The sequence below is a fragment of the Hyaloscypha bicolor genome, assembly GCF_002865645.1.
Source record: "Hyaloscypha bicolor E unplaced genomic scaffold K444scaffold_173, whole genome shotgun sequence".
Classification (NCBI taxonomy): domain Eukaryota; kingdom Fungi; phylum Ascomycota; class Leotiomycetes; order Helotiales; family Hyaloscyphaceae; genus Hyaloscypha; species Hyaloscypha bicolor.
Genome location: NW_020194675.1, coordinates 124,673 through 139,495, shown reverse-complemented (window position 1 = coordinate 139,495; position 14,823 = coordinate 124,673). Strand labels below are relative to the sequence as shown.

General features: G+C 30.9%; 4 protein-coding genes across 4 annotated transcripts; 2 read left to right on the top strand and 2 right to left on the bottom strand.

The window, feature by feature from the left end:
- Positions 1–8,473: 8,473 nt before the first annotated feature.
- K444DRAFT_619978 (uncharacterized protein) lies at positions 8,474–9,407 on the bottom strand. Its single transcript, XM_024881619.1, has one exon. It carries the CDS (start codon positions 9,382–9,384, stop codon positions 8,659–8,661), a length of 726 nt encoding a protein of 241 aa, XP_024729427.1. The 5' UTR covers positions 9,385–9,407; the 3' UTR covers positions 8,474–8,658.
- Positions 9,408–9,518: 111 nt separating this feature from the next.
- Positions 9,519–11,369, top strand: K444DRAFT_218418 (uncharacterized protein). Its single transcript, XM_024871134.1, has one exon. The coding sequence runs from the start codon at positions 9,631–9,633 to the stop codon at positions 11,092–11,094; it is 1,464 nt and encodes a 487-aa protein (XP_024729426.1). The 5' UTR covers positions 9,519–9,630; the 3' UTR covers positions 11,095–11,369.
- K444DRAFT_636191 (putative multi protein-bridging factor 1) lies at positions 11,365–11,910 on the bottom strand (the record flags this gene model as incomplete). Its single annotated transcript, XM_024883965.1, has 2 exons — positions 11,365–11,673; positions 11,755–11,910. The coding sequence occupies 2 exons, from the start codon at positions 11,908–11,910 to the stop codon at positions 11,365–11,367; spliced, it is 465 nt and encodes a 154-aa protein (XP_024729425.1).
- A 282-nt stretch (positions 11,911–12,192) lies between these two features.
- Positions 12,193–14,374, top strand: K444DRAFT_668816 (uncharacterized protein). The gene is made up of 2 exons (XM_024887456.1): positions 12,193–12,900; positions 12,950–14,374. The coding sequence occupies exons 1-2, from the start codon at positions 12,361–12,363 to the stop codon at positions 14,207–14,209; spliced, it is 1,800 nt and encodes a 599-aa protein (XP_024729424.1). The 5' UTR covers positions 12,193–12,360; the 3' UTR covers positions 14,210–14,374.
- The last annotated feature ends 449 nt before the right edge of the window (positions 14,375–14,823 follow it).

Genomic DNA, 14,823 nt, shown 5'->3' with positions numbered 1-14,823 from the left:
ATATATTTTATTATTTTTATAATAAAATACTTAAAAGTTATTTATATTTATATAAATATAAAACTCTTTATTAAATTTAAAGAATTTAATTCTTTTAAAAACATTTATCTAATATTTATATTATAAAATAATAAAAATTTATAGCCTATATAATACTAGATTTATTTCTATTATATAATCCAATACTTTAAAATTATTTAATAATATATATATTATTATAAGTTTATTATAAGTTTATTATAATCTTTTTTTATATTAATAAATATATTTATAATATTAAATTACTTTATTTATTACGAAAATAGGTTATATAATATTATATAAACTAGCGAGATTATAGCTTTATAAGAGTCTATAATTTTTTTTTCTTTTTTTTTCTTTTAGTAAATATAATTAAGTTTATTTTTTTATTTTTTATTCTATTATATTATTTCTTAATTAAATTATATTAGACTAAGAAATATATTATTAATAGATTATAAAGCTTTAGTTTATTTAGATATTTAGAGAAATTATATATTAAATACTTTATTTTTATAATATAAAGATATTATATTATATATATAATATTAATTATATATATTTATAAATACTTATAGCCTGTTTTATAAACTATAAATACCAGATTATAATAGCTTATATTTATATATTTGTCTGAAATAAGGGCTATAATCTTATTATTTATTAGGAAATTCTCGTAATAATAATTAGTATCTAATTTAAAAATTAAATATATTTATAAATTAAATAAGATTCGGAAATTAGTTTACTAGCTTATAAGACACTTATAGGCTATTTTATAAACTATAATAAACGGATTATAATTCGTAAATATATTTATAAGCTATAAAAGAACTATATAATCTAAGTAAAAGAAATTAATAGCCCGTATATTAGTTATAAAAAGCGGGTTATAAAAGAAAAGCTATATAAAAGAGAATTTAATATATAAAACAGGCTATAATAGGCCTTGAAAATAGAAAAGCTTATTATAGATCTAAAAGTACTAGATTCTATAAAAGAAGTTAATCCGGGTATTTTTTTTATAACTAATTAATATAAAGGCAAAAGTATAATTATATATTCGGATATTTATTTAAAAGGCCTAGTAAAGCAAGTTATTACCTATAAAGAAGTAAAAGAAATATAAAGAAAGCTTACGGATTAAAAGAAGTATTATATTACCTTTCTTATAATAAGCCTTAAAATAATTATTTATATAGCTAAAATAAAGAATTCTATAAACTATATAATAACTCATTAGTAAACTAGTTATATATATAGGAGCTAGCTAGAAAAAAAAAGAAAAAAAAACAGGAGGCTATATAATAAATAAGTTAGTAAAAGGGTTCTCTATAATATAAACTAGAGCTATAATAAATAATTAATGAATTTATTATTAGTACTATAGGACTAGCTTATCTATAAAAATATCTATAATTAATTATTATTATTACCGGAAAATAGAGAAAATATTTAGATTAAATTCTTATAAGGCAAAATATTAATAGATATAATTAATAGTATTTTAGACCTATTAACTAATTAATTAAACCAGAAAAGAAAGAAAATATAAACTCAATAATAAGAGCAAGTTTTATATAACTTAGTCCGCTTTATAATAAAATTAAAAGCAGGCCGGTTTTATTTATAAGAAATATAAAAGCAAAAAGAATTTATAATAATAAAAAGAAAGAAAGAAAAAAGTAATATAAGATTAGGATTTCTTTTCTTAGTATTTTCTATAGAACTACTAGCTTTAGATTTCTTTTTAAGCTTTAAAAAATTATAATAAAAGCCTCTTTATATTAGAATTACTAAAATATAGAAAAAGGTACTCGAGTATTCTCTTTATAATTCTAAGCTAAGCTCTAAGAATTTGGATATAATTATATTCCGATATATAATTCCCTAGAAAGAAATAATTCTGGTATTCCTCACGTAACTAGTTTTTTTCCAGAAGCCTCGAGAGCTAATTGCCTAAAAGTAATTCAAATATATAATAATATAAAGAAATAATAGTTCGAATTAATACTATTAGTTTTTAGAACTATATTTTTATTTAAAAAAGCTATATTCTAATTCGAATAAAATATAGAATACTTACTATAACTTTAATAAGCTTTAAATATATTTTAGTTAAATATTTTAAAAGTTTTATATTCTTTTCTTATAATTATTTATAGAAAGTAATATTAGTTTTTAAAATATTAAATATAAACTAAATAAAAAGCTTTTATTAAAGCTTTAGAAATTAGTATATATATATTATAATAATTCTTTTATTAATACTATTTGTTTTACTTAATATTATATTACTAATAATTAATAAATTAAGGCTATATATAAGAAAATAAAAACTATTCTAGTTAAGTTTATTTCTAGTATTATATTCTTTTATATTTCTAAGAAATATATTTTAAAAAAGAAATTCAAGAAGCTTATATTAATTACTTTTATTAAATATATATTTCTTAATAATTATAAGTAATATTTTATAAAAACCAAAAATCTTTTAATTATTAAATACTATAATTATAATGAATTTAGCTATTATATTAAATACTATTTAATTAAATATAATAAGGAAATTAAAGTAATTCTTTCTAGAATTAAACTAAGTTTAGTTCCCGTTTTACTAAAATATCTAATTCTTATTTTAGTAAAGTATTTAGAAAATTCAGGCTTTAATTTTAATATATAACCAGAAAACAAATATTCCTAAAAAAAAGTTTTTATTTTAGGAACTTATAATATGAATTTAATAGAAATTAATTTAATTTATCTAATAAGAAAAAATACTTTTATAATATCTTATATTATTAATATAAATAAATTAGGAATTAAGTTTTTTTCTCTTATTAATACTAGAGCTAATAGTTATACTTTTATTAATATAAAGCTTATTTAGCTTATAAAATAATTCTTAGAAATAAAACCATAACTTCTTTTCTTATTCTATATTATATATAGTTTTAATAGAAAGTTAATTAAGTTTACTAAAAAAAAATATATAAAAGTTTTATTTCTAATTAATAAATAAAATATTAATATACTTATAATTATTTTAAAACTTAAAGATTATAATATTATTCTTAATAGAAAATAGGCTATATATATTAATATTCTAGTTAGTTATAAAAGATATAGGCTTATATAGCTAAAGAATAAATCCAAATTTATATAATTTAATTATATTATTAATATTTCTTAATAATAGCTAAAAAAGTAACCTAATAAGCAATATTAAAAAAATACTAATTAATAAAATTCTATTATAAGCTATTTTTAGAAATCTATTATTCTTAAATAGTTTTTCTTTTCTTGAATTAATTAAAGGAAATTATATAAAACTATAAAAAGAAGTTTTTATAATCTAATTAAAATATAATACCCAAATAAAAGCTAAAGAAATAGAAAGAAGTCTTTAATAAAAAATAAATATTAGATTTAGTTATTTTCATTTTTATAGTATTTAATTATATAACTAAAAGAAAAAATATTATTATTAATTAAATCTCTGTTTATAAGATTAATAAAAAGTCTAAAGTTTAAGGGAAAAAAGTTATCTCTAGTCTAAAAAATTAATAACCGGAAAAAATAAAGCTTTAATAGCTATAAAAAATATTATTTCCGGAATTCAAGAAATATATTTCTATTTTTTCTAAAAAGAAATCTAATACTTTTTTTTTATAAATTATATAATTATAAGATTTAGATTAAAAGCCTAAAAAGAACTAAAAGTATTAAATACTAATTTTTCTAATAATAGTTTATTAAAGAGCTTTTAGAAATTAAGTATTTCTTAGAAAATAATCTAGTTAAGGGCTTTATTAAAGCTAGTTAAACTTCTTTTACTTTACTAATTCTTTTTATAAAGAAAATGAATTAAGATTTATACTTTTATATTAATTTCAATTTTCTAAATAATATTACTCGAAAGAATTAATATTTCCTTCTATTTATTAATAATACTTTAAATTAATTATCTAAAGTTAAAATTTATACTAAATTAAATATTTGTTAAGCTTTTTATTATATAATTATAGATCCGGACTTTTAGGAACTAACTATATTTCATATTTATTATAAAATATATAAATATAATATTTTCTAGAAAAGCCTTATAAATAGCCTAGCTATATATTAATATTATATAAATAATATATTTTTCGAATATTTAGATAATTTTTATATAATATATTTTAATAATATTTTTATTTATTTAAAAAAATCTAGTAAAATATAAATAATAAATATAAAAAGTACTAGATTATTTATATTTTATTAGCCTTTAAATAAATATTAAGAAATCGGAATTTAAAGTTATATATATAAAATATTTAGGCTTTATTATTTTTATATCTGGTATTAAAATAGACTCTAATAAAGTTTAAATAATATATAACTAGTAATTCCTAAAAATAATTAAAGATATATAATTCTTTTTTAGTTTTTATAACTTTTATAAATATTTTATTAGAAAATATAAACGAATTATTAAATCTTTTACCTTATTTATAAAGAAAAGTATTTCTTTTAAATAATCTAAATAATATTAAAAGACTTTTAATTATTTAAAAAAAACTATAATTTCTATTTTAGTTCTATAATATTATAATTCAAATCTATTTATAATAGTAAAAACAAATATATTTAAAGAAATAATTACTAGCTTATTCTTTTAATAGAACCCAGAAATAGGCCTTTAATATCTTATAGTCTATTTTTCTAAAACTATACTTTTAATAAAGCTTAATTATAATATATATAATAAGGAAATACTTGCTATAATATAAGTATTAAAGAAATAAAAAACCAAACTTAAAAACTTTTAGAATATTTCTTTTAAAATTTATTCTAATTATTATATCTTAGAGTATTTTATAATTACTAAAAAGCTCTTTTTTTAATAAACTAAATAGATTAAGTTTTTATTTTATTATTATTTCAAGCTTATATATTATTTTAGAAAATTAAATAAATAAATAAATACTTTTATAACGGCAGGAATAGAGTAATAGAACGAGGCTCAAAGATTAATAATTTCCTATATCTTGAGAATTTAAAGCTAAGGAGGACAGGAGTGAGGTGTGGCAGTAGATAAGTAGGTATGGCCAAGACTACTAAAATGCCGAGCTTTGGAAGCGAGCTTGGTTTGAATTATAGCTTGAAACCTTAGCTGAAACCAACCCCTTTAGCTAAAACCACGTCCGTATTAACCATGTAATACTAGCCGTTATAACTTTATTATAAAAATAAAATAAAGTAAATATTTAGAACCAGATTAAAAAGAAGCTATAAACTCAAATACTTTTTTCTAGAAATAAAATTAATTTAGAGATTATTAATAACTTATAACTTATAATAATACTTTATAAAATCGATTTATTTAATCCGGAATTTAGTTCTAAAAACCAAATATATATTAAAGACTTTCCTGAAATATATATTCTTATTAGAAATATAATTTTTCTAAAGAAAAGTATTTTTCTAAAAGCTTTACTAGTAGCTTTTATTATAGTTACTTCTATAGAAGTACTATTAGAAGCTTCTATTAAATATAATAGCTTATAACTTATAAATAAGATTCTATAAAATAATTATATATTATCGGATTTAGAAAAGTTATATATAATAGCCTAAGCTAAAAGTAATATCTAAATATTATAAAACGGTCTCTTTTTATATTATAGAAAACGAAATAATTTTCGAATTATTTTTATAGATTATTCTAATTTATAAAATATATAATAAATTTCTTTCTAGATATTCTAAATATATAAAGCTTTATTAGCTATTTAAAAAATAATATTACTAGTAATTTATAGATAAGAATATTAATTAATACTATAGTAATTATTATATTTATAAAAGATTATATATATCTAGAAATAAAAAGCCTAGTTTATTTTATTTTCTTCTAATTTCTAATTATTTCTAATAATAAATTATTATAAACTTTAAAAACTATTTAGAAAATAAATCGGGCTATAATATAATTACTATATTTATAAATTATTTATTTAAGTATTTAATTATAATTCCCGTATAAGATATAATTATAATTAAATAACTAATATTTTTATTTTTATTTTATATAATATACTAAATAAATATTTCAGAAATAATTATATTAGATTAGAAATTCTAATTTATATCTGATTTTTAAAACGAATTCTATATAAGAATTAGTACTAAACTCAAATCCTTAATAGCTAATTATCCTTAAATAAATAAATAAAGATTATTAATTAGTATTTTAATTAGAAATTATATTTATATATTAATTATTATTAAAATAACTAGAATAAATAAGTTATTATAATTAATTATTAATAAGTCTTCTTTTAATATAAAACTATTAGCTAGTTTCTATTTATAATTAAAAAAGACTATAAGTCTTATATTTCTTTAAACTAGAATTTCTTTATTAATACTAGTTTACTTAAAGAGAAACTAAATAAAAATAAAGCTAAAGTATTAGTAAATTAATTATATAAATTATAGTAACTTACCTAAGGTTATATAAAGCAAATATAGAAATAATATATAATATAAACTAATAAATATTACTATTTAATTAATTTTAAAATCGGGAATAAAATATAGATTATTATAAAGTATTAGAAATCCGATTATCTGAGCCAGAAACTAGAAAACTAAATAAAGGGCTTATTTAAGATTCTAGAATAGTATAATTATTTATTTCTTTTAAAATTATTAGAAATTATAAAAATATATTTAATTTTTTATATAAAGAAGCTATAAAAAAATTCTTAGAATTCTTTACTAGATTAAATAAACCCGGAACTACCTCTATTAATATTAGAAAATAATAAATAAGAATATAATATTAAATGAGTTATTATAATTAACTTAGTAAAAAAGAAACTAAAATATAGAATCTAGTAAATTAATTAGAATAAGGATTTAATATAGTATTTAGTTTTAGTATTAAATAATAATTCCCTTATTTTATAGAGCTTTTATAATAATAATAATAATATATTAGAATTTTTATAAAACCTATAATACTAGCTAGATTATATAAAAAAAATTATTTAAAACTATATAGAAATAATAATAAATCTTTCTAAGTTATATATTAAAAATACCTGTTTTTTATATATAATATCTATATCCGAGATACTAGTTTATTTTAGGAAAAAGAATAATATAAAATTAGATAGATTAATAGCTTTTTTTAAGTTCGGAAATAAGCTTATTTTAAAAAGAAAAGTAATATTATAATTTATTAGATATTTAAATACCCGGTATTTAAGATATTTAGCTAAATACTAAATATTTTCTAGATATATATAATATAGCCGCTTTACTAGAGAAATATATTTGAAATATACTAGAGATATTTAGAAAACTAAGCTCCTTTAGAACTAGTATACTATAGGATATATATATTTCCTTATAGTCTTCTATATTCTAGTTTTTCCTTTTTTAGCTTTAAATTATTTTTATAAAAGATCTTTTACTTTACTTTTCAAGTTCTAAATATTATATCTATAATATTTATTCTAAGGCAGAACTATAAAAAGAAAAATTTATTTAAGTCTTAAATATATATTTTATTTAATTATAATATTAAAAAGTATTTAGCCTTATTTCTAAGCTATTATAAGCTTTATACTTTTATTTTAAATTTTATTAGAATTCTAGAAATTTCTTATATTTATATATAATATATAAAATATCCGGTAATTTATTAATTTAATATTTAATTTACTTCTATTTATTTCTTTTAAGAATCTTTAATATAATATATATATAGCTAGCCTTATTTAGTAAAGCTTTAGATACTTCTACTCTAGTACTTCCTTATTATCTAATTAGATAATAGCAGTACTTACTAAATAAATAAAATTTTAATAATATTTCTATATAAATATAGGTTCTAATATTTATTATATTATCTTTATAATAAAATATATTAAAGTATTTTATAATATATACTATAATCGAATTTTGCTTAATAGAATCTAAGGCAATATAATAAATATTAAGGCCTATATCTATATAGAATTACCTTAACTTAAGAATTTAATAATAATAATTAGGAGAGAAAAAAAAGAAAAAACAAGATTATAAAAAGAATAATTAGTTTATTATTATAGAAAATTAGTATTTAAGTAGCCTTATATAAGTACTAGCTTAGCTTATATAAGGCTGCTTAATAGATACCTTAGTTCTTTTTAATAAAATATATATATTAATTTACTGAGATCACGTGACTATTCATAAATATTCATGAATATATATTCTATTCTACTCAAAAAATTTGAGTTTTACGCTACTTATATTCTATTCAAGACTACTCACGAATATTCATGAGTAGTATAAATACCTTGAGTATTTCTTGCTCACACTGGTTGGGGGTGGAAAGCTTGCAAAGCCCTCGCGCTGAACAAGATCCCACATTGACTCACAACTAGGCATTTGACAAAATAGATCCTAAGCATGGTGAAGTCTTTTGGGTGAAAAAAGTCAATAACGGACATGCTTTATAAACCTTAAGAAAGCATAATCTCGAGCATCTTAGAAAAATGACTGAAACCGCACTTCCCAACCGCGCAACGGAAAATCGCACTCGTGTGGGGAAAGGAGTCAGGAAATCTGATTGATTAACTACCTAGATGCTAGTCATGGAAGTACTCTGATCTCGCCATTGCGTGGATCCAAGTTTGGAGCCTCAATCTGCACCAGATCTCTGTAGCATAACCGCCCATCCACGTACATCATGCCACCAAAGCTATGATGTATCTCCTTAAGCAATTCATCGATACCACTTAGATCCAACAGCATTTCTCGCAGCCACCCCTGCTTTCCCCAGTGCGAGAATCTTGGCCACCCCGTATTGACGACCATCCTTGTCCAAGTGCTCGAATCCTGATACAGTCTTCCGTCCAAAGACTCCCCGTACTTCCTCAGGCTTAGAATTTCCTTGAATTCGTCAACGCCCCGAGGTCTCTCCCATGCGGTAGTTATTGTGATGGATTCCAGTCTGCCCGACCTGCACCAATCTCCCAACGCTTTCATAGACGCCGAGATCCATTCAAGCTCGTCTCGATCCAGTAGCTCCATGCAAATCTTGAGTTGGCGAATGCGCCGCACATGACGATGCTTTGCAAGGCCTTTGAACTTATGGAACAGTTGAGTCGGTTCTCGGAGGCTCAGCCCGTTGTGGTGCCATATGATTTCTTTGCATTCTCTTTGAATCTGTTTGCATGTTCGAAGCAGGGATAGGGAACTTGCGATCTCCACAGTCCAAGGGGACAGCGTCACCGCGCGTGAGGAGGATGCGAGGACAAATGTGTAGATCTGGTCACGTATCTCTCGTGGGAAGACTTCGAGGAGACTGGTTGGCATGGCTGTTGTGGAGATGAGCAGAAGATTGCCGTGAGGTTGAAGTTTGAAGTATCCCTTTCAAGTTTAAGCGAAAAGCACTTTACGCGAGAAAGCGCGTCACGTCCATGACCCATCGCGACTCCCAACCTCCTCAGCCGAAATTCTATTTACAAAACTCTGCACACCCTCGGTCGCAACCCTCAACCTCCACCTTCCATACATTAGAAGCTTCGAACATAGTTTCTATAGCAATTGTATTCTTTCACCATGCCGACCGCCAACAAACGACGGAAGCTGTCAACGGCGCCGAGGAGCGCCTCGACCTTGCCAAACAAATCTCGAGGGATCGATGCGTTCACCAAGGTCTCGAAAGGGAGCAGCACCGCAAAGACAATTATCGAGAAGAGCGACTATGTCGACATCATCGCAATTACCCAATCTACGAATCACAAGAAGAGGAAGGTCGCACCCGGGGAGGAGGACAGTGAACCCGTCTCAGCGCTTTTTTCTGCAGCAATAATCTCGAGACCCATCAAACAATTGCCCCAACGACCTTCAAACAACATTAAATCAATTCCAGAAACCCCACGGAAGCCAATCCTCTCCCAATCCTTTCCTGTCTCAATCGAAACGCCTACGAAAGGTGCGCGTAGCCTCCTCGACCGATTCTGCATCTCTACGAAAACCCCAACTAGAACTCCGCTCGGTTTCAACAGCTCAAGCTCAGGCATCCTCGAATCGACGCCGGAAAATATTCATACCGAACCTCCTCAAAACCTTCCGGCAGAATTAATCGACCTCGTCAATCTACACGCAGCATTTCTCACAGCATTATCAATACATTGCGCCCACAATGGAACACACTCACCAGCGGACCTGCGCAACCTCTGCCCGGACGTTGCTCGAGCATGGGGGAAGAGACGAGTCACTCTCGAAGATATCCGCAGGACACTGGGGGTTATGAATACACATATTCCTGAGGGAAACAAGGATCATAAAATATCACGGCTCAGTTTATCCGATTATGGACATGGGAAGATCTGCATTGAGATCAATTCAACTACAGGGAAGGCTGGCAGGATAGCCAGACCTGTCAACGAGAATCTTTTGAACGTAATGTTCGTTCGAGGACTGGAGGAGGCATGGGAAGTGAAAGATGCCGATTTGCCGATTCAACAATTCGTTGGGAGCCTGCCACTGGAACCAATTACAACGTGCTCTTCGCTGGTCAAGATGTCACCCTTGCTAGCGAAAGGGCAGCGAAGATTGGAGGACTTGAGAGCAGGCATAGTTGTCAAGAAGGAAACAAAGGAAAAGCTACCAGAGACGCCAGACGGAAAGAAGCTCACACTTCTCGAGCGGCTGCGGGCCAAACAACTTCACCAATCGACTCTTCCACCACCACCATCGAATGCAGACATTGCTCGGAAAGCAGCATTGCAGAGGATCGAAGAAGTTGTTGGGGTGCTGAGTATTCTGAGCACGTCTAGCTCGATTGGCCAGCAGAGAATATCCTTCACTCTGCCGACCGTGCTTGGGAAGTTGAGGGATTCCTTTAAGACTCCAATATCGAGAGAGGAGGGAGCTACATGTGTTAGACTGCTGGTATCAGAGATCGCTCCAGAGTGGGTGAGGATCGTGAAGATGGGCAAGGTGGAAGCCCTTGTTGTGAACAGAGACGAGAAACCTGGAGAAGATGATATCAGAGAACGTGTGAGACGTGCTGCATAGAGATGAGGGATGATGGATTGGATAGCACGGAGCGAGAATTGCAGATAGTACCAACGAACGCACGATGAATTGACGATCTTCTCTATTGTAGTTTTCGTTTTGTGACTTCTATGACCATGAACACATGATTGAACCCATTGATTTTCGCGTACGATTCATTCAGGACCCCCTTCCAGTATCCGCCCCCTCCATCGAAAGCAACGCTGATTCATTATCATATCCGTTGTGACAATTGTACCCAAGCCACAGTGTATATCCTCTCCCGCCACTCTACTTCTTCTTAGGACCAAATCTCGGCGCACCAATATCGCTTCCCCGCAGCTTAACCCCCAGAACCTTCTCCATCGCCGCCAGGATCTTCTGGTCCGGGGCCGCAGATCCGCGCTCGAAGTCCGCGACGATACTTTGGGTCGTGTTGCACTTGGTCGCCAGGTCCTTCTGTGTCATCTTCGGCTCCATCTTCTGTCGCTGCTGAGAGATGGCGTCGCCGACTTCCTTGCCAACTGTGTTGGGCTTGACGATGTCATCACTGCGGTCGACTTTGGTGAGATGTTGGCCTTCGACGCCGGGTTTGGAGGCCTGTGAGGAGGACGTCAGTAGAGGTTCTGGAGCTGAAGGGTTGGGATGAGAGGGAATTGGGGAAAGGAGAGGGGAACATACAGAGTTGCCAGCGCCAAACTTCTTCTCTGTTCCGATGACCGTTCCGCTTCTTTGGGCGGCGTTGAGCGCGGATTTGCCTCTGACGACCGTCTCTCGTGCTGCTCCGCCCCCGCGGGTCTTGCTTCCAATTTTCGTGACGGTGTCCCAGTCATCCATGATTGCGGTAGGTGGATTGCTTTGAGGTTGGACTGTGGAGAGGATCGGCTTCAGAACGAGGAGTTGTTTGCTGTGTGGGAGGAAGTTGTTTGTGGTTGTGGGTGGAAGCGGAAGGCAAGGGAAGAGGTTGAAATATGTTGCGATCGATTTGGGGGTGAGGCTGTGGCACACAATTGCGCTTGCCGTGTGAATCAGACGCTAAGCCCCATTGGTTCAAGATCCCGGTAGATCTCGGACGTCCCTTTTTTGATATTCTCTTGAAACTCGACGTTGTGAATTATGGCCTGTTCTAATTCTTCAATTTGCAATCCTTTTGTCCTTACTAAATGTCGCGTATTTCATAATGAGTTCACGCTGCCTGTTATAATGCATCTACGAAGACGAACGAGTTCGGATTGATCAATTGTACATGTACCCCGCCGTCCCATCACAGGAGGCTCACATTCGGATATGGAGTCCTATCCTCTGCCTTTGCTGCCTTTGGGTCTCGTTTTATTCTTCGGAAGACCCCTAGATATCATTATTCTATTCTCCTTTGGCATATATCAAAACTGGGAGGTATTCCAGGAGTTCGTCAATGCATATCTCAACCCCACCATCGTCATCGATTCCGCCATAGCTGCGACCGCATTATTTTATCTCTTTCAACTCACTCGATATATACTCGGTCTCAAACGAATTTCTTCCAGTGACAACTTCCCAATCAAGCCTCTGTTCTTTCCTTGCAGAACAAGTCATGTAAGAATGTTCCCATCCAAGCATGGGTTTGGATACTCGTATCTCTTGACCGGGGTTCCCGTGGGATGGGAAGGTTCAGTTGGAGGCATGATATCTGAGGACGATGGGAAGGAGCAGGCTCCTTGGTACTTGAGACTATTCAGTCTGAATCCTGGGGGGGCGTGGTACACCGTAAATGGAGACGATTACCTGGATCGAGGTCACGTGGAGGGCGGCTTACAGGGGAAGCTGAGGAAGTATCTTGAAGGCCAGGTATGTGTTTAGACCAAGAACATCACGCTTCAGAGCTTACCTGATCCAGGATATTGATCCCAACCAATATGCCCATGCCTACCTCGTAACAGCCGCCCGCTTCCTCGGCTACGCCTCCAACCCCCTCTCAGTATGGTACCTCTACTCCTCATCCAGAGAACTCTCTGCCCTGATCCTAGAAGTAAACAATACTTTCGACGAGCGACGAATCTATTTTGTGGAGCCTGATCGCAAATCCGCACCTAACTCGTTCACTCCTTCTAGACTCTCCAAACCACGATACACAAGCGCCTGGACAAAAGACTTCTACGTCTCAGTCTTCAATAGCCGAGCCGGCTCATACTCTCTCGCAGCCTACGACCCCTTCTTCCCTAACCTCTCTTCTCCAGGGACCATAAACTCCACCGTTACCCTCAGCTCGCCCGAAGGAAAAGCAAAGCTCATCGCTAGAATCTACTCCGTCGACGACCAAATTGACCCAGCAACCATGAGTGTGTGGCAAAAGACGCGATTCCTGGTAAGTTGGTGGTGGGTAGGCCTTGCGACGTTCCCACGGACGATCCAGCAAGCTGTTATCATTCTTTTCAGAAAGAAGCTGCCGTGGGTTTTCCGTCCTGAACCGAAGGGGAGCACGATTGCGAGACACGCTGATGAGACGGAACTGTTTATCGAATCCATATTTCGTCGATATTTGAGGGAACTGGTTGGAAATTCTCAGGATGCGCTGAGAATACGATATATCCCCGCTGGACTCCACGATATATCTCCAGAAGTCATAATGTCCTCTTCCGCGCAGTTGGCAGAAGGAGAAGCAGACGAGCTCGAGATCCGAGTCTTGACGCCGATTTTCTACTCCCGTGTTATTCGGTACCCCGATCTTCCTGACGGAATAATGACAGAACACCACGAAAGCTCCACCATTTCAATCTCATCCACCGATCTACTCTCAAAACTCGAATGTGGTTGGCAAGAATGCCCTCCTCTCGCTCTTCGGGGGACATTGTCGTTCAAACTCATCTCCGCCCTCCGCACACGTCCAGCGCCGATCGTCTGTCTCGATGAGCCCAAGAGCCCACCACCAGCCAGCACAATTCCAAGTGGGAAGGAAGCCAGTCAGGCGGGAGCATCAAGTCTTGACGACTTCGTTCGCATGCATTCAAGCGCTCCTGAACAGAAGGAATATACCCCACGACTCTTACGGCTGCTGATTGCAGAACATATTGCGTTGGGATGGGCTGAGCTCTTAGATCTTGAGATTTTTGTTATGAGGTGCCTTGCCCTTTGGATGGTGGCGAGAGCTGTGTTTTGATAGTCGGTAAGATCCTGGTGCACTGGAGATGAGATAAGATGGTGCTCGAATAGGAACGTGATGGACGAGTGACCTCGTGACTTCCCTTTTCCTTGAATTAAAGTCATTCATAGCGAGCATGATAGACGTAGAAAAGAGAGATGAATAAATTCATGGCTACCTATGTTCCTTTCTGAATCGGCATGTGGTGCTTCTGGGTGTACAGGAGAGGAGATGATGAATTTGGCGTAGTGACTGGAGAATAACACACCTGCTCTCTCTTCTAATGGTTACTATGAGCACGTACCTGATCCTTGTTGTGTGTCTCTTTCAATATGCCCGTTGTGTGCGAACGGGAATAAACACTTTGCCGATTTGCACCATTTTGAAGTCTCAATCATGACACTGACACTCAATCACGTTTGCACCCCTCTGGAGATCCCCAATTTCGCTCTGATAGATAAATAATTATCCCAGCTCCCCAGACTGGTGTCAAAAACCACCATGCACATGAAACAAGTAAACGTCCCCGGAAAGCGGCTCTCGAACCTCTGGGATAATGATAGGTGCACGGTTGCTGAGCTGAAGAAAGTTTGGTGAAGAATTATCTCAACTGATCGTCGTGGGATGCGGGG